Consider the following 15,353-nt stretch of genomic DNA (forward strand, 5'->3'; position numbering starts at 1 on the left):
TCTCTCTCTCTCTCTCTCTCTCTCTCTCTCTCTCTCTCTCTCTCTCTTTCCCATATAATTTCAGGCAATTCTGAGGCTTCTGGAAGAGCAGCACCCTGGATAACCACCCAAAGCTTCTGGTAAGCTCGCATTTTCTGAAGGGCAATGGCTGGCTGGGTGAGGGTAGTTATTCCAAGCTCTGGTCTGTATCAACAAAGTGCAAAGGCACACTGAGAACAAGCCAGCACTGGGAGCCTCACACCTCACATCCTTGTCTCTTCTGAGTCTATAGACAAGAGGGGCTGAAACAGGCTTATTCTCTGCTATCAGGAAGAGGAGGGAAAACCAAATGTCTCCAGTTTCAGCCTAGGATCTTTCCATGAATGATGCTTCTCGTGGAAGTCAGAGGGACCAAGAGTCCTCTCCTCACTAAATCTCTTTCTTAGGACTCTGGGATGTGACCACTGTGCAGGACAAGTTCTTAGGTCCTGGGGAGAGAAGAAAAGGGCTCATCCTCTGTATGCCCATGACTTTACAGTGGGTAGAAGCTGGGTCTGAGAGAGGCTTGGGATTCTGGGGACTCCAGTATCCTGGTTGTAGAAGGGACAGTACTGCCACTCTGTCTGGGATGACAGGGGAAGGTGACACACACAGGTGGCAAGATGGAGGCAGCACCTTCTCGATGAGGTCGATGCAGGCCTGCAGGTCCATGCCAAAGTCGATGAACTCCCACTCGATGCCTTCCTTCTTGTACTCCTCCTGCTCCAGCACGAACATGTGGTGGTTGAAGAACTGCTGCAGCTTCTCGTTGGTGAAGTTGATGCACAGCTGCTCAAAGCTGTTGAACTGCGGGGGGCAGGGGTGGAGCAGGTCAGGCAGGCAAGGGTCTGAGAGGACAGTGGGGTCAGCCCAGGCCTGTGCCCCAGCCCAGTTAGGAGTGTGGCCAGACCCCTCCTCTGTCAGGCCAGGGAGAGGGAGCCCCCACTGGAAGACAGGATGATGTGTTTATCACCGCTGAGCCCCACCGCCTTTCCCACTCCTGGCCATGATGGTCACAGGTGCGAATGAGTGAGTTACTGTTCCCCCCACACCCAGGCTCCCCCAACTCACATCGAAGATCTCGAAGCCGGCGATGTCCAGGACCCCTATGAAGTATTGGCGTGGCTGCTTGGTCTCCAGGGTGGCATTGATCCGTGTCACCATCCAGTTGAACATCTTCTCATACACTGCCTTGGCCAGCGCCCCAATGGAATAGTACACCTGCTGGACGCTCTGCCCCTTGGTGACGTACTCATTGCCCACTTTCACCCGAGGGTGGCACAGCCCCTTGAGCAGGTCAGCTGAGTTCAGCCCCATGAGGTAGGCAGACTTGTCGGCATCTGGTGGGGAAGGAAATAACTAAGCAAGCACTTTCCACAGACCTCCTTTGCCTGCCCCAGAGCTTTTCTGAAGCATTGAGTCTGACCCCTGTCACTAAAGAATTGCAAATCCAGGCCTGGAAGGGCACAAGTCTTGCCAGGGGCACCCAGCCCAGGCCTCTCCATCTGTCCAGAACTTCCCACCACCCAGCAATTCCTCTTGCCTCTGTCTTTGCATCTACTGGGCGTCCCTGGGCAAGGCCCTTCACCAGCACAGCTGTGAGCTCATCCTTGCCCTCACTGTCCCTTCATGTCTCCAGGGCAGACACTGTGGTTGACAGAAGAGACATGTGCTGCTCCCTGCCTCCTTTCTTCCCTCCCAGGATCTGGCCCAGGATTGGGCCCATTCTACTCTTAATCCATGTGGGGTTTTTTGGGTTTGTTTTTGTTTTTGTTTTGTTTTGTTTTTAATATGTATGTATGTATGTATGTATGTATTTTTGAGAGGGGGTGTGAGTGAGCGATAGGCAGAGAGAGAGGGAGAGAGAGAGAATCCTGAGAGGGGCAGAGAGAGGGGAAGGAGGAGAGAGAGAATCCCACGAAAGCTCTGCACTGTCAGCATGGAACATGAAGTACCTTGAGCTGAGCTCACCCCATGCAAGACTCAAACTCACAAACCGTGAGATGATGATCTGAGCCAAAGTCAGATGCCTAACCAACTGAGCCACCCAGGTGCCCCAATCCATGTGTTGACCAACTTGACCAGCTGGGAAATCAAGGTTTCTAACAACGTGTTACATCCCCCCCCCCCCCCAACATACAATCTCTGTTTAGAGGAAATTTATTTGATTTAATTTCAAGAATTTTATGGTAGCTTGTAACATGCTGTCATGAAACCCAGGCTTGACATTTTGATATGGATAGACACAGATAAGTGGTCCTTGAAGATAGGCTAAGAGGAACGTTCTTAGGCATTTGTCTAGCCCTATACACCTCATATCTCCTTCTCCATGAAATGTTACCATAGTCCCGGAGTGAGCTAGGAGGGACTGTTGTTCCATTTCACTAAGGAGGAAACTGAGGTCCAGTGAAATGTGTGACATGTCGATGTCAAGCTGTATTTTGACCCCTGGCCTTTGCCTCCCAAACAGGACATGGCACAGAGTCCGAACAGGGCTCACCCAAGGATTGGGGACCCTTTGCATACATACCGCATTAATGATCAGGATGCACAGAGCTCAGAGTCCGCTTTCCTGAGCTTGGGTGAGTCTTGGGCCCAGGAGGAAGCATCCCCAACTCATAGTTGGGATTGAAGAGTTGGCAAGATTGTGGGGGACCTCCCTGTCTGCCCACCTCCCCCGTGTCCCCGCCCCTCCCTGGCTCTCACCCCATCCATCTACCCTACAAGCCTCAGGTCCCTAGGGAGCAGGCCTGTCTGGGGAGAGTGGGTGGCCTCTGGCTAGGCTCTAACAAGGAGAAAGCCTGTTGGTAGGGGTGGATGGGGTGAGGGTGAGGGCAGAGCCTCCTTCTGGGAAAAAGTGCTGCCCTCTAACCATGTACTTCTCGTACTTCTGGTTTCCTCTAATTTTCTCTATTTTATGGTCCTAATAGTCTTAATAAATTAGGTTGTCAGCTCTTGAAGAATTTTTGAAAGATACCACTTTTGGATGCAGCTTGGGAGACCCTGCTCCCAGTGGACTATCTCCTCATGACAAGTGAACACCCAGCACCTCAGGCCTTTACAGCACCTGCCTTCCCTGCCCCACCTTCAGTGCCATCTGGCTCGGCCTGCTCCTCCCGCTGCTTCTGCTTGAACTTCATGTTGCCATAGTGCATGATGGCACCTGTAAGCTTGTAGACACCGGCTTTCTCCTCAGGAGTGAAGCCCAACACATCAAAGGCACTCTGGGAAAGAGCAAGAGAGGCAAAGAGGGTGGTTGGATTGGGTGGTACAGGAGCCCTCAGGAGCTTTCACGCTGCCTCCTTACTCACATCCGTGGCCACGAGCTCCTCGGAGTCATCGATGGAGGCCACGGACACCTCTCCCTGAGACACGAAGGCGTAGTCGTAGGGGTTGTTGGTGACCAGCAGCATATCTGTCCAGGCAAGGAGCAGGGCAGGGGACAAGGGGATGGAAGAGGATAGAGACAGACAGAGAGGGGTTGGGAGAGGGACACCGTGGGGGTGGGGCAGGGATAATAGAGGAGAGGACCGGGAGCAGGGAGAGAGGAGGAGAGTCAGCAAGGACCATGCAGAGAATCAAAAAGACATGAAAAGGTAGACAGGAGACCCAGGGAGGGAGGACAGTGGGAGAATGATACCTGGGAGTAGGGCAGGCACAAAGAGGAGAAGGAAGAAACCGACCAGGAGGAGGAGAAGAAATATGACAAAGAAATATGACAAAAAAAATATGACATAGGAAAGGAAGCAAGAGGAGACTCAGGCAGGTCTGAGATGGGGGAGGAAGAGAAAGCCACTGAGCAGACCAAAGGAGGGAGGTGAGCAGGAGCAAGTGAGGAGAAGGAGGGTACCCGCCCTGTAGGGGAGGGCAGTGTGGGCATTGAGGCATCACATGGCCTCACCCAGCATCTCTGGCTTCTTGTTGGACAGGATCTGGTAGAAGATGTGGTAGTTTCTCTCAGCCTTCAGCTGGAAGATCACCCGAGACTTCTCCAGGAGATCTGAAGTGCGAGATGGGGGGAAGGCAGGTAAGAACAGAGAGAGTCAATCCAAAAAAATGATGGAGATTAGGGAAGAAAGGCTCTTATAACAAAATGGAAAAAGCAGGGGAAGAGGCAAGGAGATGCAGAGGGAATGTTAAGATAGGGTCGCCCAGCTAGCTGGGAAAGAAGGCAGAGATAGAGGACACAGAGAGGTGGGCAGGGCTCCCTGTCATACTCACAGGTCTCTATGTCTGCAGAAGCCAACTTTCCAGTGGCTCCAAAGTGGATCCTGATGAATTTCCCCTGGGGGCGGATGGGACAAACAGTGAGGGAACTGACCAGAAGGGACAGAATGGAGATCTTGGACCTCAACACAACCCAAAAAGCCCTGAATAGTTCTGGAAATGTTAATGACTTATTTGGTGTCCCAATTTACTATCAGGAAAACAGAGAAAAGGATGCCTATTCCCCTATTACCAAATATCTCTGAGCAGAAACAACAACATGGGAATGAAGGTAAATATTACTACCTTTGTTTCTTTTTTAAAAAATATTTATTTTTGAGAGAGATGGGGGAGGGGCAAAAGAGGGGGAACAGAGGATCCCAAGTGGGCTCTGTGCTCACAGCAGAGAGTCCAATGTGGGGCTCAAAATCATGAACCTGGAGATCATGATCTGAGCCAAAGTCGTACACTCAACTGACTGAGCCACCCAGGTGCCCCACTACCTCTGTTTAGAGGTAGGGAGTTTAGATAAGGGAGCTGGGACTTAAGCATGGAGACTTTCTGGGTAGGTGGAAAATTTGGAAATCAGCTCCAGCACCTATGCTCTCTTCCCCCTTCCCATGTGGAAGAGCTTTGTAAACAGTCATTAGGAAAATCTAGAATGTGACAAAAATCAGCTCCATTACTTGGCTATGAAACAGCCATGGTGACTCTGGGTCTCTTTTCTTGAGTTCTCAGAGCTCAGGGAGGCAGACTGAGTGGGGAGGGTTTGGGATGTGTGTGTGTGTGTGCGCGCGCGCGCGCACACACACACACACACACACACTTGCTGGTAACCAAAAGCCAAACACAGGATGATCAATTGGGTGTAGTGACTGTTAGGAAAACAGTGCCCCCCTCTTCTTGTCAAGGCCAGATGAGGCCAGTTGGCAGTCATCAAGGGCACTCACGAAGCGGGAGGAGTTGTCATTCCGAACCGTCTTGGCGTTGCCAAAGGCCTCCAGGGCGGGGTTGGCCTGGATGATCTGGTCTTCCAGGGTGCCCTGCAAAAGCAGCAAAACCTCGACAGTTTATCTTCTGTCCACCTCCAGCAGTGGAGAGGGCAGGAGGCTGCTCTGGTCCCGGGAAATGGAGGTGGGCCTGTGGCTCCAAAGGGCCATATTTGGACATCAGAGTGTGTGTCTCCTGCCAGGAAGGTCTTGAGCATTGGGCTTAGTGGTGCTGTCCCCACTGTTCCCCAGGGCAAGGCTGGGGGTCCCCTGGGTCAGCCTGCCCACAAGCCCCCTCTGCTGAGCCTGTGGCCCACTCCATACCTTGTTGGCATTGGCATTGTCCTTCTTGCCACGGTCACCTATGGCCGCAATGCTGGCAAAGTACTGGATGACACGTTTTGTGTTCACAGTCTTCCCTGCACCGGATTCTCCACTGGAGGCAACAGGGACCCATCAGAACCCAAGATCCCCTCTGTGCTCCATTCAGAGTTCAGCACTGCACCCTCCTCCCTCAGAATCCCGGTCATCTAACCTCCTCCACTGGGGTCTTGCAGAGTTTGCATATCATTGTAGGTCACTCCGGCACCCCTCTGAAAACCCAGCTCCCCACACTCCTGACAGTCACAGCCTTGAAACCTTCCTCCCCTCTGTACCCCCAGGAATCAGCCTGGATCCTCCCCAAGTCCCTGTGTGGGTAGATGGCATTTGCTCACGTGATGAGGATGGACTGGTTCTCCCTATCTGGAAGAGGAAAGAAGAGAGGCAACAGAGTCAGGTCCATGGGGTACTGGGCTGAGGGGGCACAGGTCAGGGCTGCTAGACTCACCTGTCAGCATGTACTGGTAGGCATTGTCAGAGATGGAGAAGATGTGGGGTGGTGCCTCACTCCTCTTCTTGCCCCGGTAGGCAGCCACCACCTCCGCATTGTACACAGGCAGCCACTTGTAGGGATTGACGGTGACACAGAAGAGGCCAGAGTAGGTCTGGAATAGGAGAGAGGGCAGACATGAGGGGCTAAAGTGGTAAGCCTGGGGCAGATGGTGACAGGCAGGGGAGTCTCTTGCTTATCCCAGCTGGCTCCTCTCTTCCTGCAGCTACCAGGGGTAGGAAGGGGGCAAAGGGGAGCTTGGCCCCATGGGCGAGTTCTGACCCCTATCCTTGAGAAAGTTGCCCTGGCCTCCTTTGGCCTCTATCCAAGGCTGGCATCCTGTCATGTATACTCACGTAGATCATCCAGGCTGCATAGCGCTCCTTGAGATTGAAGAGTACAGCGGGCTCGTGCAGGAAGGTCAGCATGGCCATGTCCTCGATCTTGTCAAACTTGGGTGGGTTCTGCTGCAATACCTGGTCCTCCTTCACGGTCACCGTCTGGGGAAGGTGCATGGGCAGGAATGACCACACTCCTACCAGAACCCTTGCTATTGTGTACTCGACAGCCTCACCCACTTACCTCCTCCCAGGACACGGCACAACCTGGCCTCGATCTCCCAGCTCTTCTCTGACCAGTGCCCATAGCTCCCCCACAACTCTTTCCCCACATAACTTACTGCTCACTCTCCCTCCCATCCTAGGTACTGTCCTAGAGTCCCTGTGTCTTGCCAGGACCCCAGAGCTTGTGCCCTTGAGCAGCACTTTTCCATCCATGCTTCAACCGTCTAGGGGCAAACTTGGCGGGGCTGGCAGCTCTCCTGTCTGTGCACACACCTTACCTGACTCCTGGGGGCAGTGCTTGAGGGTGTCAGTTGCTCAGGGTCAACCTTGCCCTGCTGGAAAACATCTCACCCACCTTTCCTACACCTCCTTGCTCTGCATTGGTCACTATCAGTGTGGTTTGATTGGCACCAGTTTGCAGGCCCTAATGTCATTAGATCCCACAGGTAGGCATTCTAGCATTGTTTTCTTTCTTTCTTTTTTTTTTTTTTTTTACAGTGGAGGAAGCTGTGAATAGAATAATTAAATGGTTTACTGGCAGGGTGGATAGCCAGTGGCAAGGCTGGGATCAGAGTCAAAGCTCCCAGCAGGCTGTGGGCTGTCATAGCACACCTTGTTGGGACACAACATTCAGTCACCATGTCTCAAGGCAAATGGTTCTGAGCTGCTGCTAGTGACCAGTGGCGATTCTCATGGCTGGCCTGAGGAAGCAGGGACTGTGGACATCTGAGTGCTAGTCCCCAGCTCTGGGACTGAGCGTTCAGCTCAAGAGTTCCTGCTTTTTTGATGAACCACGGGAATCTACTCCCAAAACCAAGAGCACACCGTACACACATTAAAAAAAAAAGAGTTCCCACTTTTTGTGTTCCTCTGGGCCTATAACTTTGCTCTTGGTTTGGGTGAGGTTGTGGTTTGGGGGAGTTGGTCCATGGAGGAAACTGAGGCACAGAGGGGAGGGATACACATTCAAGAGGGAGCTTTACTTGATGCTGTGTCTGTGTCTTCTTTATCTACAGGACCCCTCTGAGGCCAAAACCAGTGGAGGTCCCCCCATCCCCGCCCCAGCATCCTCTCTGGCAAAGGATGTGCATCCCTGGGATGGTGCCCTGTTACATCTGCTCAGGTCCATCTGAGAAAGGTCAGAGTTCTCACTCAAATGTTGGGCTCCTCTGGGGGGGGGGGGGCGTGTCCTACACCCTTGCTGGCTTTGGGTCTCCTACAGAGCCGCTCAGCTCCCATTGCAAGTGGCCCCGCTCTTTATACACCCCCCCCACCAAACCTTCTCTCCCTTTCCCTGGTGCTCTGCTCCACACACCTTGCCATTTTCTGTCTCAGCAGTGACCTTGCCCCCTTCCCGGGACAGGATCTTGGCCTTCACAAACTCCTCCTTGTCGTCGGGCACAAAGCACTCAGTGCGGATATCGAAGGGCCGGGTCTGGGCCTCCAGACGCTCCTTCTCTGATTTGCGGAGGTACTGGGCTGCTGCCCCAAAATCAGCCATCTGGGCATCAGTCATTTTGGCGCTCCTTTGTGCCTGAGACCAGAAGACCCAAGCCTCAGTGAGTGGCACTGCCCTCCACACCCTCACTCCCTGCCACACTTCCTTATCACCTGGGTCCTATTGCTCTCCCCCACCGCTGAGAGGATCCTCGCCTGGGTCCCTTGCCCTGTGACATGATGCTGGAGGAGAATCTCTAAGGAGTTTGCTAAGGGGATGTGCTGAGCTGCTTGGAGAAAGGACGGGGGCCCTGGTCCAGCAACATGGCTCCCAAGAGATAATTGGGAGGCTCTCACCTAGTTATCTCTTCACAGAGAATCCTGAAGACTCTGAACCATGTGTGGAGCCACAGAGGCACAGCCAGGCAGAGGGAAGACCAGACAAAGAGAGTGAAAAATAATGGAGGCAGGTCAACAGGAGGAAGTGAGCCAGGAGGCTCGACCCAAAGAGCCAAAGAGCAGGACAGACCGAAGTGGGGAGTTAGGGAGATAGAAGAGGCAGCGAGGCAGAAAAGAAAGGACACAGTGTTAGTGAAAGTGCCAGGGGTGGAGGATGAATCAGACTTGGAAACAAAGAGAGATAAGGAGATGAGAACACACAGACAGGAAGAAACGACAAAGGGGACAGACAAAGAAGGACCATAGTGACAAGTATTGACAAAGAGGAAGGACAAAATAAAAGCCATCCAAGGAGGGATCAGGATGAAGACATGGAGAATATGGAAAGTAGATAACAGAAGCAGGGAAAGAAATGCAGGTCAGAGGGGAAAAGAGGTTTTGGGCTTTTCCCTTGGAACCTCCCCTCAGTCCGTGGGAACTCCCAGGGGTTGGAGTGAGGCAGTTCTAGCAGAACCCTTGGGCCTCTGACCAACCTGCACCCCACTCCCTGAGGAGGCAGAGTCCCTCAAGGCGGGGGGGATATCTGAGGGTTGACCACGAAGGCCCCCAAAGAGCCTCTTACCTGGTTCAGAGGAGTAGGTCTGTCTGTCCTCGGGAGCCATCTCCTTTATATCCCGCTGCCCCCACCCCTTGCCTAAATTTGGAGTCCTTCCGGAGGGACCCTCCCTCCCACCTCTCTCGCCTTCCAGCTCCTCCTCTCTTGATCCCTTGGCTCTGGAGGTGACAGGAGGACAGCAGGGCCTCTAGATTTGCCCATGAAAGGTCTGTCGCCCTAGCCCCTCTGGCTCCAGGGCCTTTTTTTAGTCCTTGGGCACATTCCTTCCCTCCAAAGAACTGATGGGCAGATAGCAGGAAGACAGGACTTTCTCACACAACCGCCCCTGCCCGCCAGGCCCTTACCTTGGTTATTTTTAACCTGAAGAGTGAGTTGAGCACACTGGGCAAGAGTCACCTTCTCCTGCAGGCCAGATGCTTGTCCCCTGCCCCCCAGACATGGGCTCCCCTCCCTCCTACCCATTTCCACCCTGGCCTGTCCTCACACAGCCCCGGGCTAGGAGCATCTCCCCACCCTCTCTGACCTACAGTCCCACAGTGCCAGGGGCTGGGAGCTGGAGCCATGATGCCCAAGAAAAGGAATCTGCTGCCCAGCTCCACGACTCAGTTTCCTTTTATCAGGAAACAAACGTCTGTGCTGCTCTTTCTCTGCACAAATGCAGTACCTGGTTTCCTTCTGTTCCTCAAGTCTCCAGGCAGGTGTCCTCCTGGAGACTTGAGGCTGAACTGCTTTGGGGACACATCTGAAGCTGCCCAGCCCCTCCCCTGATGCTTCTGATATGGTGGCCACCAGCTATCCTCTCAAAGAAGAAGGAATTTTCCCACGCCACCATAGCAGATTTGCACTCAGATCTACAGTCCAGTACCCTCACACATTCACTTGACCACCACACACCCATGTGCATTCTAAGCCACACACATGCAGATTTTTCACATTTTACATGCTTATGATCGCAGGTTTTCCTACTTGCTGTTGTGCACACCAACACACACATTTGCACACCCACATTCACACGCAGAAGTTTTACCCTCCACTGCCACCCTCTGGTCCTGGTGTGGGGCAGGGAGGGGGTGGGGAGAGACAGGAGGCATTAATCCCAGCGCCTGAGGGAGGAGGGGTGGGGGTGGGGGGCTGCTCCCTTCCGCCTTTCTGGGCTGCCAGAGGGTGCAGGTGCTGCTGAGGCTGGCTGGGGCGCCTGGCAGGCCCAGGGATTTACACCAGCTGGGCCCCAGGCTCTACATTCCAGGGGGTGGGGGTGGCGGTGGTGGGGGGCCGGGAGGGGGCTCTGTAGTCTGTCCTCCTCTCCCCAGGGAGAATTCTGGTGTCGCCTCCCAACTGTCCCGGGGCTCACACTCACAATGCCCTTCTTTGTGGGCATCCCAAATCCCAGGCCCTCAAGGGCCCCCACCCTGTCCTCCAGTGATGCCCCCTCTCAGAGGCAGTAGGTGTCAGGTCTTCAGCAGGCCGTGCCTGTTATGATTAAGTGGACATTGTGTTCAGGAAACAAAGCCAGACTCCCCTGCTCTGGCTTTCCCCCACACCCTCACACGCAGGAACACTCTCCCAGCTCCCCCCTCCCACCCCATCCACTGTCACCTCTCAATATAGCTCTAGAGTGTGGAGGTGGGTAGGACAGACAAGGGTCAGTTTCTCCGGGTAGGAGAGGTGTCCATTGAATATTTGGTTTCTCCTGCGAGATCCACAACTCCCTAGGACCCTCCACTGCCCCCATTATTAGACTCAGGGATACACACCCATCTCCATAGGACTTATACCCTATACCTAGTGTCCTTGGGAGTGACCTAAGTCAACTCCACATCCACATCTCCTGCAGGTACATACACCAAAATGTTACCCCCAAGGGACGCAGGCCACCTGTTCCCAGCTCTAGGTCACTTGAGGCCCCAGTGTGCAAGCTGGGGGGTTAGCCCAATGCGTCACTGCCTGGTTCCCACTGCCCTGGGGATGTGATAAGGGACTAAGAACACCAGGTCAGGCTGGGTCAGGTCCAGCTGACAAAGACTAGGCTTTGTCCTCAGGGAACCCTGTGTCCTGAGCAGGCCACACTCAGTAGAGGATGGGTGAAGGGTAGGCTGACAGCGCCCACTGTCTCCAATGGAAGGAGGAAGAGGGAAGAGGTTAAGTTGATTCCAGGGCTCTGCCCCCCTGTCTGGTCCATTTGCCCTCCTCTTCCTTCCTGATAGGTCCCCACCTAGCTCCAGGCTCTCACATCCATCCCTGTGCTCCATCCTCCCTCATCTGCCTCCTACAGAGCTCTTCATTGTGCTGGAAGTCCTGGAGCACAAGGGCATGCGATGGAGGCTCCTGCCACAGGTGAGGGACACCGGGTCACCTCCCTGTGCCTGGCTCCTTGGATCTCCGTCTGTCTCTGTCTGACCTCCCTTTCCCTCTGCCTGGTTCCCTGTCTCAAAGTTGGACCTGGCCTCCGATTCTCCCTGGCGCCAGGTTTCTGCCCAACTTGGAGTCTGCCAGGCCTGCATTTCCAAGAGTCTCTGCTTTCTCTCAGCTCGACCTCCGCTCACCCTCTGCCTGTCTCTTCTCTGCTTCCACGTCTCACTCCGAGGTCTTTGTCCACCCCTCTCTAATGTCACTATTCCTGGCCTTGCTGATTTACCTCACATCTGAAGGTGACCGGGATTTCTTCCCTTGCTCAGTGTCACCTCCCTCAGCTCTTGCAGCATCTGTCTTCAAGGCCCACCCTGCCCTTCTGCTCTCCCACCCATCAGCCCCCTCCTCCTCTCTCTCCTCCTACTGCTGGCTGCCAGGCTCTGCTGCTGTCTGCCATGTGGTCTCCACTATGTCTCCAGCCTCTCTTCTCTGCTCTGGGAGCTTATGTCCTCAGGGTATCCCTGCATCTCCCTTTTCTCTACCAATCTCCTCATTGTTCCCAGGTGGTCCTAGGGCAGGTGAATGGAGGGGGCCTCAAGGAGAAGGGTGGGAACCCGTGAAGGCCTCCTCACTACTTGTATTTTTTCTTTGTTGGTTCCCCTGGTCCTCTGCCCCCTCGATTTCTTGGGTCTCCCCACTCTCTCTGATGTCTGTCACCCTCCTCAGTTCTTTCCTTTTTCCTTCCCTATCCCCTTTCTCCCTGCTTCCCTGTCCTCCTATTCTCTGATTCTTCCTGGGGTAGGCCTTCTTTCTGGCTGCTCAGAGTAGGGGTGACCAGGAGCCTGGCTGGGATGGTTGTGTGGTAAGGTGCAGGAGATTCAGTCCAGGGCTAGCCAGGCCTTCTGGGGTTCCCAGTGGGTGGCTGACTGCCCCATTCCTTGCAAGATGCTGTGACCCATAGGCCCAGGCCTTCTCTAAGCAGCCCAGGTGTGGCAGTGACTCCAGGGGGCCAGGCTTGTTTAGTTGGGGAGAGACTTGCTCCTTTCTCCACTCCCGAGCCCTCTGGCCGCCCACACTCCCCTCCCCAGAGTCCTGCTCACTTGAGACTCTCCTCTCCACAGTCCCTTATCTGTCTGCCTCCCCTCCATATGGCTGGCCATAAATGGGCCAAAGATCCTCCATCTTCCAGCAAGCAAGGTGAAGAGGATCTTGGGAAAGGAAGATACAGCAAGAAGAAGTGAAGGAGAAGAAAGAAGTGCTGTGGAGAGAGGGGGATGGGAGGAAGATAAGAGGAGGAGAGTAGGAGAGGAGGGTGGGCCCAGGGTACAGTTCTGACTGTGATGAGGAAGGCACCCTGGCCTTAGGTTGCTTAGAGACAGAGGTGGCTGCATCTGTAAGGATGATGGGCTACAGCCATGAGTCCGTGTGCCCTCTCAGAGACCTGCTGTAGACTGGGACTTAGAAGTCACTACCCCACACATCAGAGGGTACCCCTACACACTAAACCTCCTCCTGGAGGCTCAGGCCTGGTGCTGTTAGGGGTGGTGGGGGGTAGTGTCAATCAGCTGGGATATAAGTCCATAGCTGATGGGCTCTGCCTGCTCTAGGCAAGACTTAAAGGTTTTCCTAAATTTCCCTTAACCCTGAGGGTCTCTGGGCCAGGGAGAGGACTGGGAGGAGAGGTGTCACCTGCTGAGAAGGAGGCGTCTGGGTCAGTCCTGCACCAAGGATGCTCAGAGACTCACAGTTTTCCAGGAAGGCCTCCTTGGGCTGTGTATAAAGCCGCCCCTCCTCTCCTGGATTCCCACCCCCATCCCCCTGACCCCGTTCATGTCCCCATGGCTGGAAGGCTTTGAAGAAGAGTCTGAAGGCAAGATATTGGCTTCAAAGAAAATAGCTTTATTCTGCTTCATCCAAAGGGGCTGCTATATAGACTCTGGAACTGGGGGCTTCATCAGCACCCTCGGGACTGGGCAGATCAAGAAGATGTGGCAAAGCTATTCCTCATTCAAGCCCTTGTGAAAGGAAACAAAGTCCAAATTAGCTATGGGGAGGTGGGGGTTGGGCAGGGATGGGCACAGAAAACAAAGGGGAGACGGGGCACCTGATGGAGTGGAGGACTGCTGTGGGCCTGAGGGAGGCCCCCATGTGAGGGATGTGTCCTAAGGGCTGGTGTGGAGGAGTGAGTGCTGGAGGGCAGTGCTCTGAGAGGCCAGAGGGAATAAGCCTGGGCAAGGACAAAAGGGTCCTCTGGGATGTCCATTTTAGGACTGAGTTATAAGGCTGTAGGCCTAAACTAGGTGGAAAACAAGAGGAGGCCAGCAGTTGAATTGAGACATAGACACAGTGGGTATATACAAATTGGCACCTACTAGGGTTGCTGACCACCTTAGGGCTGGGATTCACAAAATCATTGAAAGTTGGAGTTGGAAGAATCTTAGAAATCACAGAGGATGGCATTACCTCACCCTCTGTGGCTTCATGGTTCAGTTGTGGGGAATGAATGAAAAGGAAGCATCCATGATGTGAGGGGGCTCTGTCTGGGGGACGCTGATGTTGGCAGGTGTGCTGACATGCGGTGACTAGTGGGGCCCAGAGGAGGGACCCACCTTGGTGCCGATGTCGCGGCTCTTGGCCCGCAGCTTGTTGACCTGGGACTCGGCGATGTCCGCCCGCTCCTCTGCCTCATCCAGCTCGTGCTGCACCTTGCGGAACTTGGACAGGTTGGTGTTGGCCTGTTCCTCCTGCAGGGGGGTTTGAAGGGGGGGAGGATGAGGTGAGGGGAGGCCAGAGATTCTTTCAGCCTTCCAGCCTGGAGGACTGGCTCAGCAATGTTCCTCCCTCAGGCCCCTAGCAGAGCTACTCACCGCCTCCTCAGCCTGGCGCTTGTAGGCCTTGACCTTCAGCTGCAACTTGTCCACCAGGTCCTGTAGCCTCAGGAGGTTCTTCCTGTCCTCCTCCGTCTGGGGGTCCGGGGGGGGGGCAGGGTTAGGAGTGACGAGGGCACACTCATTGGAGGCAGCACACCCCTCCCCCGCCGTGGTCGTTACCCTGAATGTAGCATCCTCACCCGATTCTACATTCTGATCCCCAACAAACACTTGCACTCTCCTTATAATTTTTATGGTAAAAAATTATTTAATTTAATAATTAAATTTAAAAAGTAACTAATTAAATTAAAATATTAAATAAATTAAATTAAATTAATTAAATTATTTTTAAAATAATTTTTTCACCATAAAAATTATAATTTTTTAATGGTTTGTGCCAGGAGAGCGTCTAGGGAGCTGCTGGGACTCCTGAAATTGTGCACAAGCTCATGTGTGTGCACTGTTCTGAGGAGCAGGCCCTTAGGGGTCCTGGGGCCCCGTGGAGAAAAACTCTCCTGCTCTAGAACCCAGCATGACGTGTGTATAGAGAGATGGTAACTTTTTGGATTAGAGCAAAAACAAAATCTAATTAGGAGTCTGATTCTAGAAAACATAATGGAAAGGTAAAGTCTATATCTCTATAGGTAAACAAAAAATTCTGAGGTTTGTTGAATGACTTTGGTGTATTTTTGGTGTATTTTGGTGGTCATGGCACCCAACCAGAATTTGGCAACATATTTGCTTTCTGGTAATCTGCATTGGGTGAGCTCTGTCTGGAGCTTTCAGTGTTGTCCCCAGGGGACAGGTGGAGGGTGAAGGTTGGAGGTAGAGCTCCTAGGCCAGGGGGCTCAGAGGCTGAACTCTAGCCGGGGGACAGTTCGGGTAGAAGACAGCTAGGCAGGGTGGAAATGGGGCAGCCAAGGGCTGCATTCCCACTCCTTGTCCTGGAGGAGGCTACGAGAGAGCACTTCATCCCTCGTGGTGGTGTGTCCCTGGCTTCAGGTCACGGTGCAGAGGGTCCAGCCGCAGAGCAGC

General features: G+C 53.7%; 2 protein-coding genes and 1 long non-coding RNA gene across 3 annotated transcripts in view; 1 reads left to right on the forward strand and 2 right to left on the reverse strand.

The window, feature by feature from the left end:
- MYH6 (myosin heavy chain 6) overlaps window positions 1-8,178 on the reverse strand; it is a 26,053-nt gene extending 17,875 nt beyond the window's left edge. Inside the window, exons 1-12 of the mRNA XM_040476689.1 lie at window positions 7,963-8,178; window positions 6,441-6,584; window positions 6,043-6,199; window positions 5,930-5,957; window positions 5,538-5,649; window positions 5,175-5,267; window positions 4,240-4,303; window positions 3,920-4,018; window positions 3,330-3,433; window positions 3,104-3,242; window positions 1,090-1,358; window positions 655-825 (exon numbers count right to left, since the gene is read on the reverse strand). Coding sequence (XP_040332623.1) covers window positions 655-825; window positions 1,090-1,358; window positions 3,104-3,242; window positions 3,330-3,433; window positions 3,920-4,018; window positions 4,240-4,303; window positions 5,175-5,267; window positions 5,538-5,649; window positions 5,930-5,957; window positions 6,043-6,199; window positions 6,441-6,584; window positions 7,963-8,163 — 1,581 coding nt within the window. The 5' untranslated portion in view covers window positions 8,164-8,178. The remainder of the gene's footprint in view (window positions 1-654; window positions 826-1,089; window positions 1,359-3,103; window positions 3,243-3,329; window positions 3,434-3,919; window positions 4,019-4,239; window positions 4,304-5,174; window positions 5,268-5,537; window positions 5,650-5,929; window positions 5,958-6,042; window positions 6,200-6,440; window positions 6,585-7,962) is intronic.
- Window positions 3,945-8,074, forward strand: LOC121031523 (uncharacterized). The gene is made up of 6 exons (XR_005790740.1): window positions 3,945-4,045; window positions 4,443-4,516; window positions 5,627-5,785; window positions 5,876-5,991; window positions 7,664-7,785; window positions 7,983-8,074. It is a non-coding gene; the product is annotated as an uncharacterized LOC121031523 (long non-coding RNA).
- A 5,148-nt stretch (window positions 8,179-13,326) lies between the features above and the next one.
- The window catches only part of LOC121031370 (myosin-7-like), a 23,249-nt gene continuing 21,222 nt past the window's right edge, over window positions 13,327-15,353 (reverse strand). The window contains exons 31-33 of the mRNA XM_040476473.1: window positions 14,316-14,579; window positions 14,058-14,192; window positions 13,327-13,463 (exon numbers count right to left, since the gene is read on the reverse strand). Of these exons, the coding sequence (XP_040332407.1) occupies window positions 13,446-13,463; window positions 14,058-14,192; window positions 14,316-14,579 (417 nt within the window). The 3' untranslated portion in view covers window positions 13,327-13,445. The remainder of the gene's footprint in view (window positions 13,464-14,057; window positions 14,193-14,315; window positions 14,580-15,353) is intronic.

This window comes from Herpailurus yagouaroundi, unplaced genomic scaffold (genome assembly GCF_014898765.1).
Source record: "Herpailurus yagouaroundi ecotype Mexico unplaced genomic scaffold, PumYag 141, whole genome shotgun sequence".
NCBI lineage: Eukaryota > Metazoa > Chordata > Mammalia > Carnivora > Felidae > Herpailurus > Herpailurus yagouaroundi.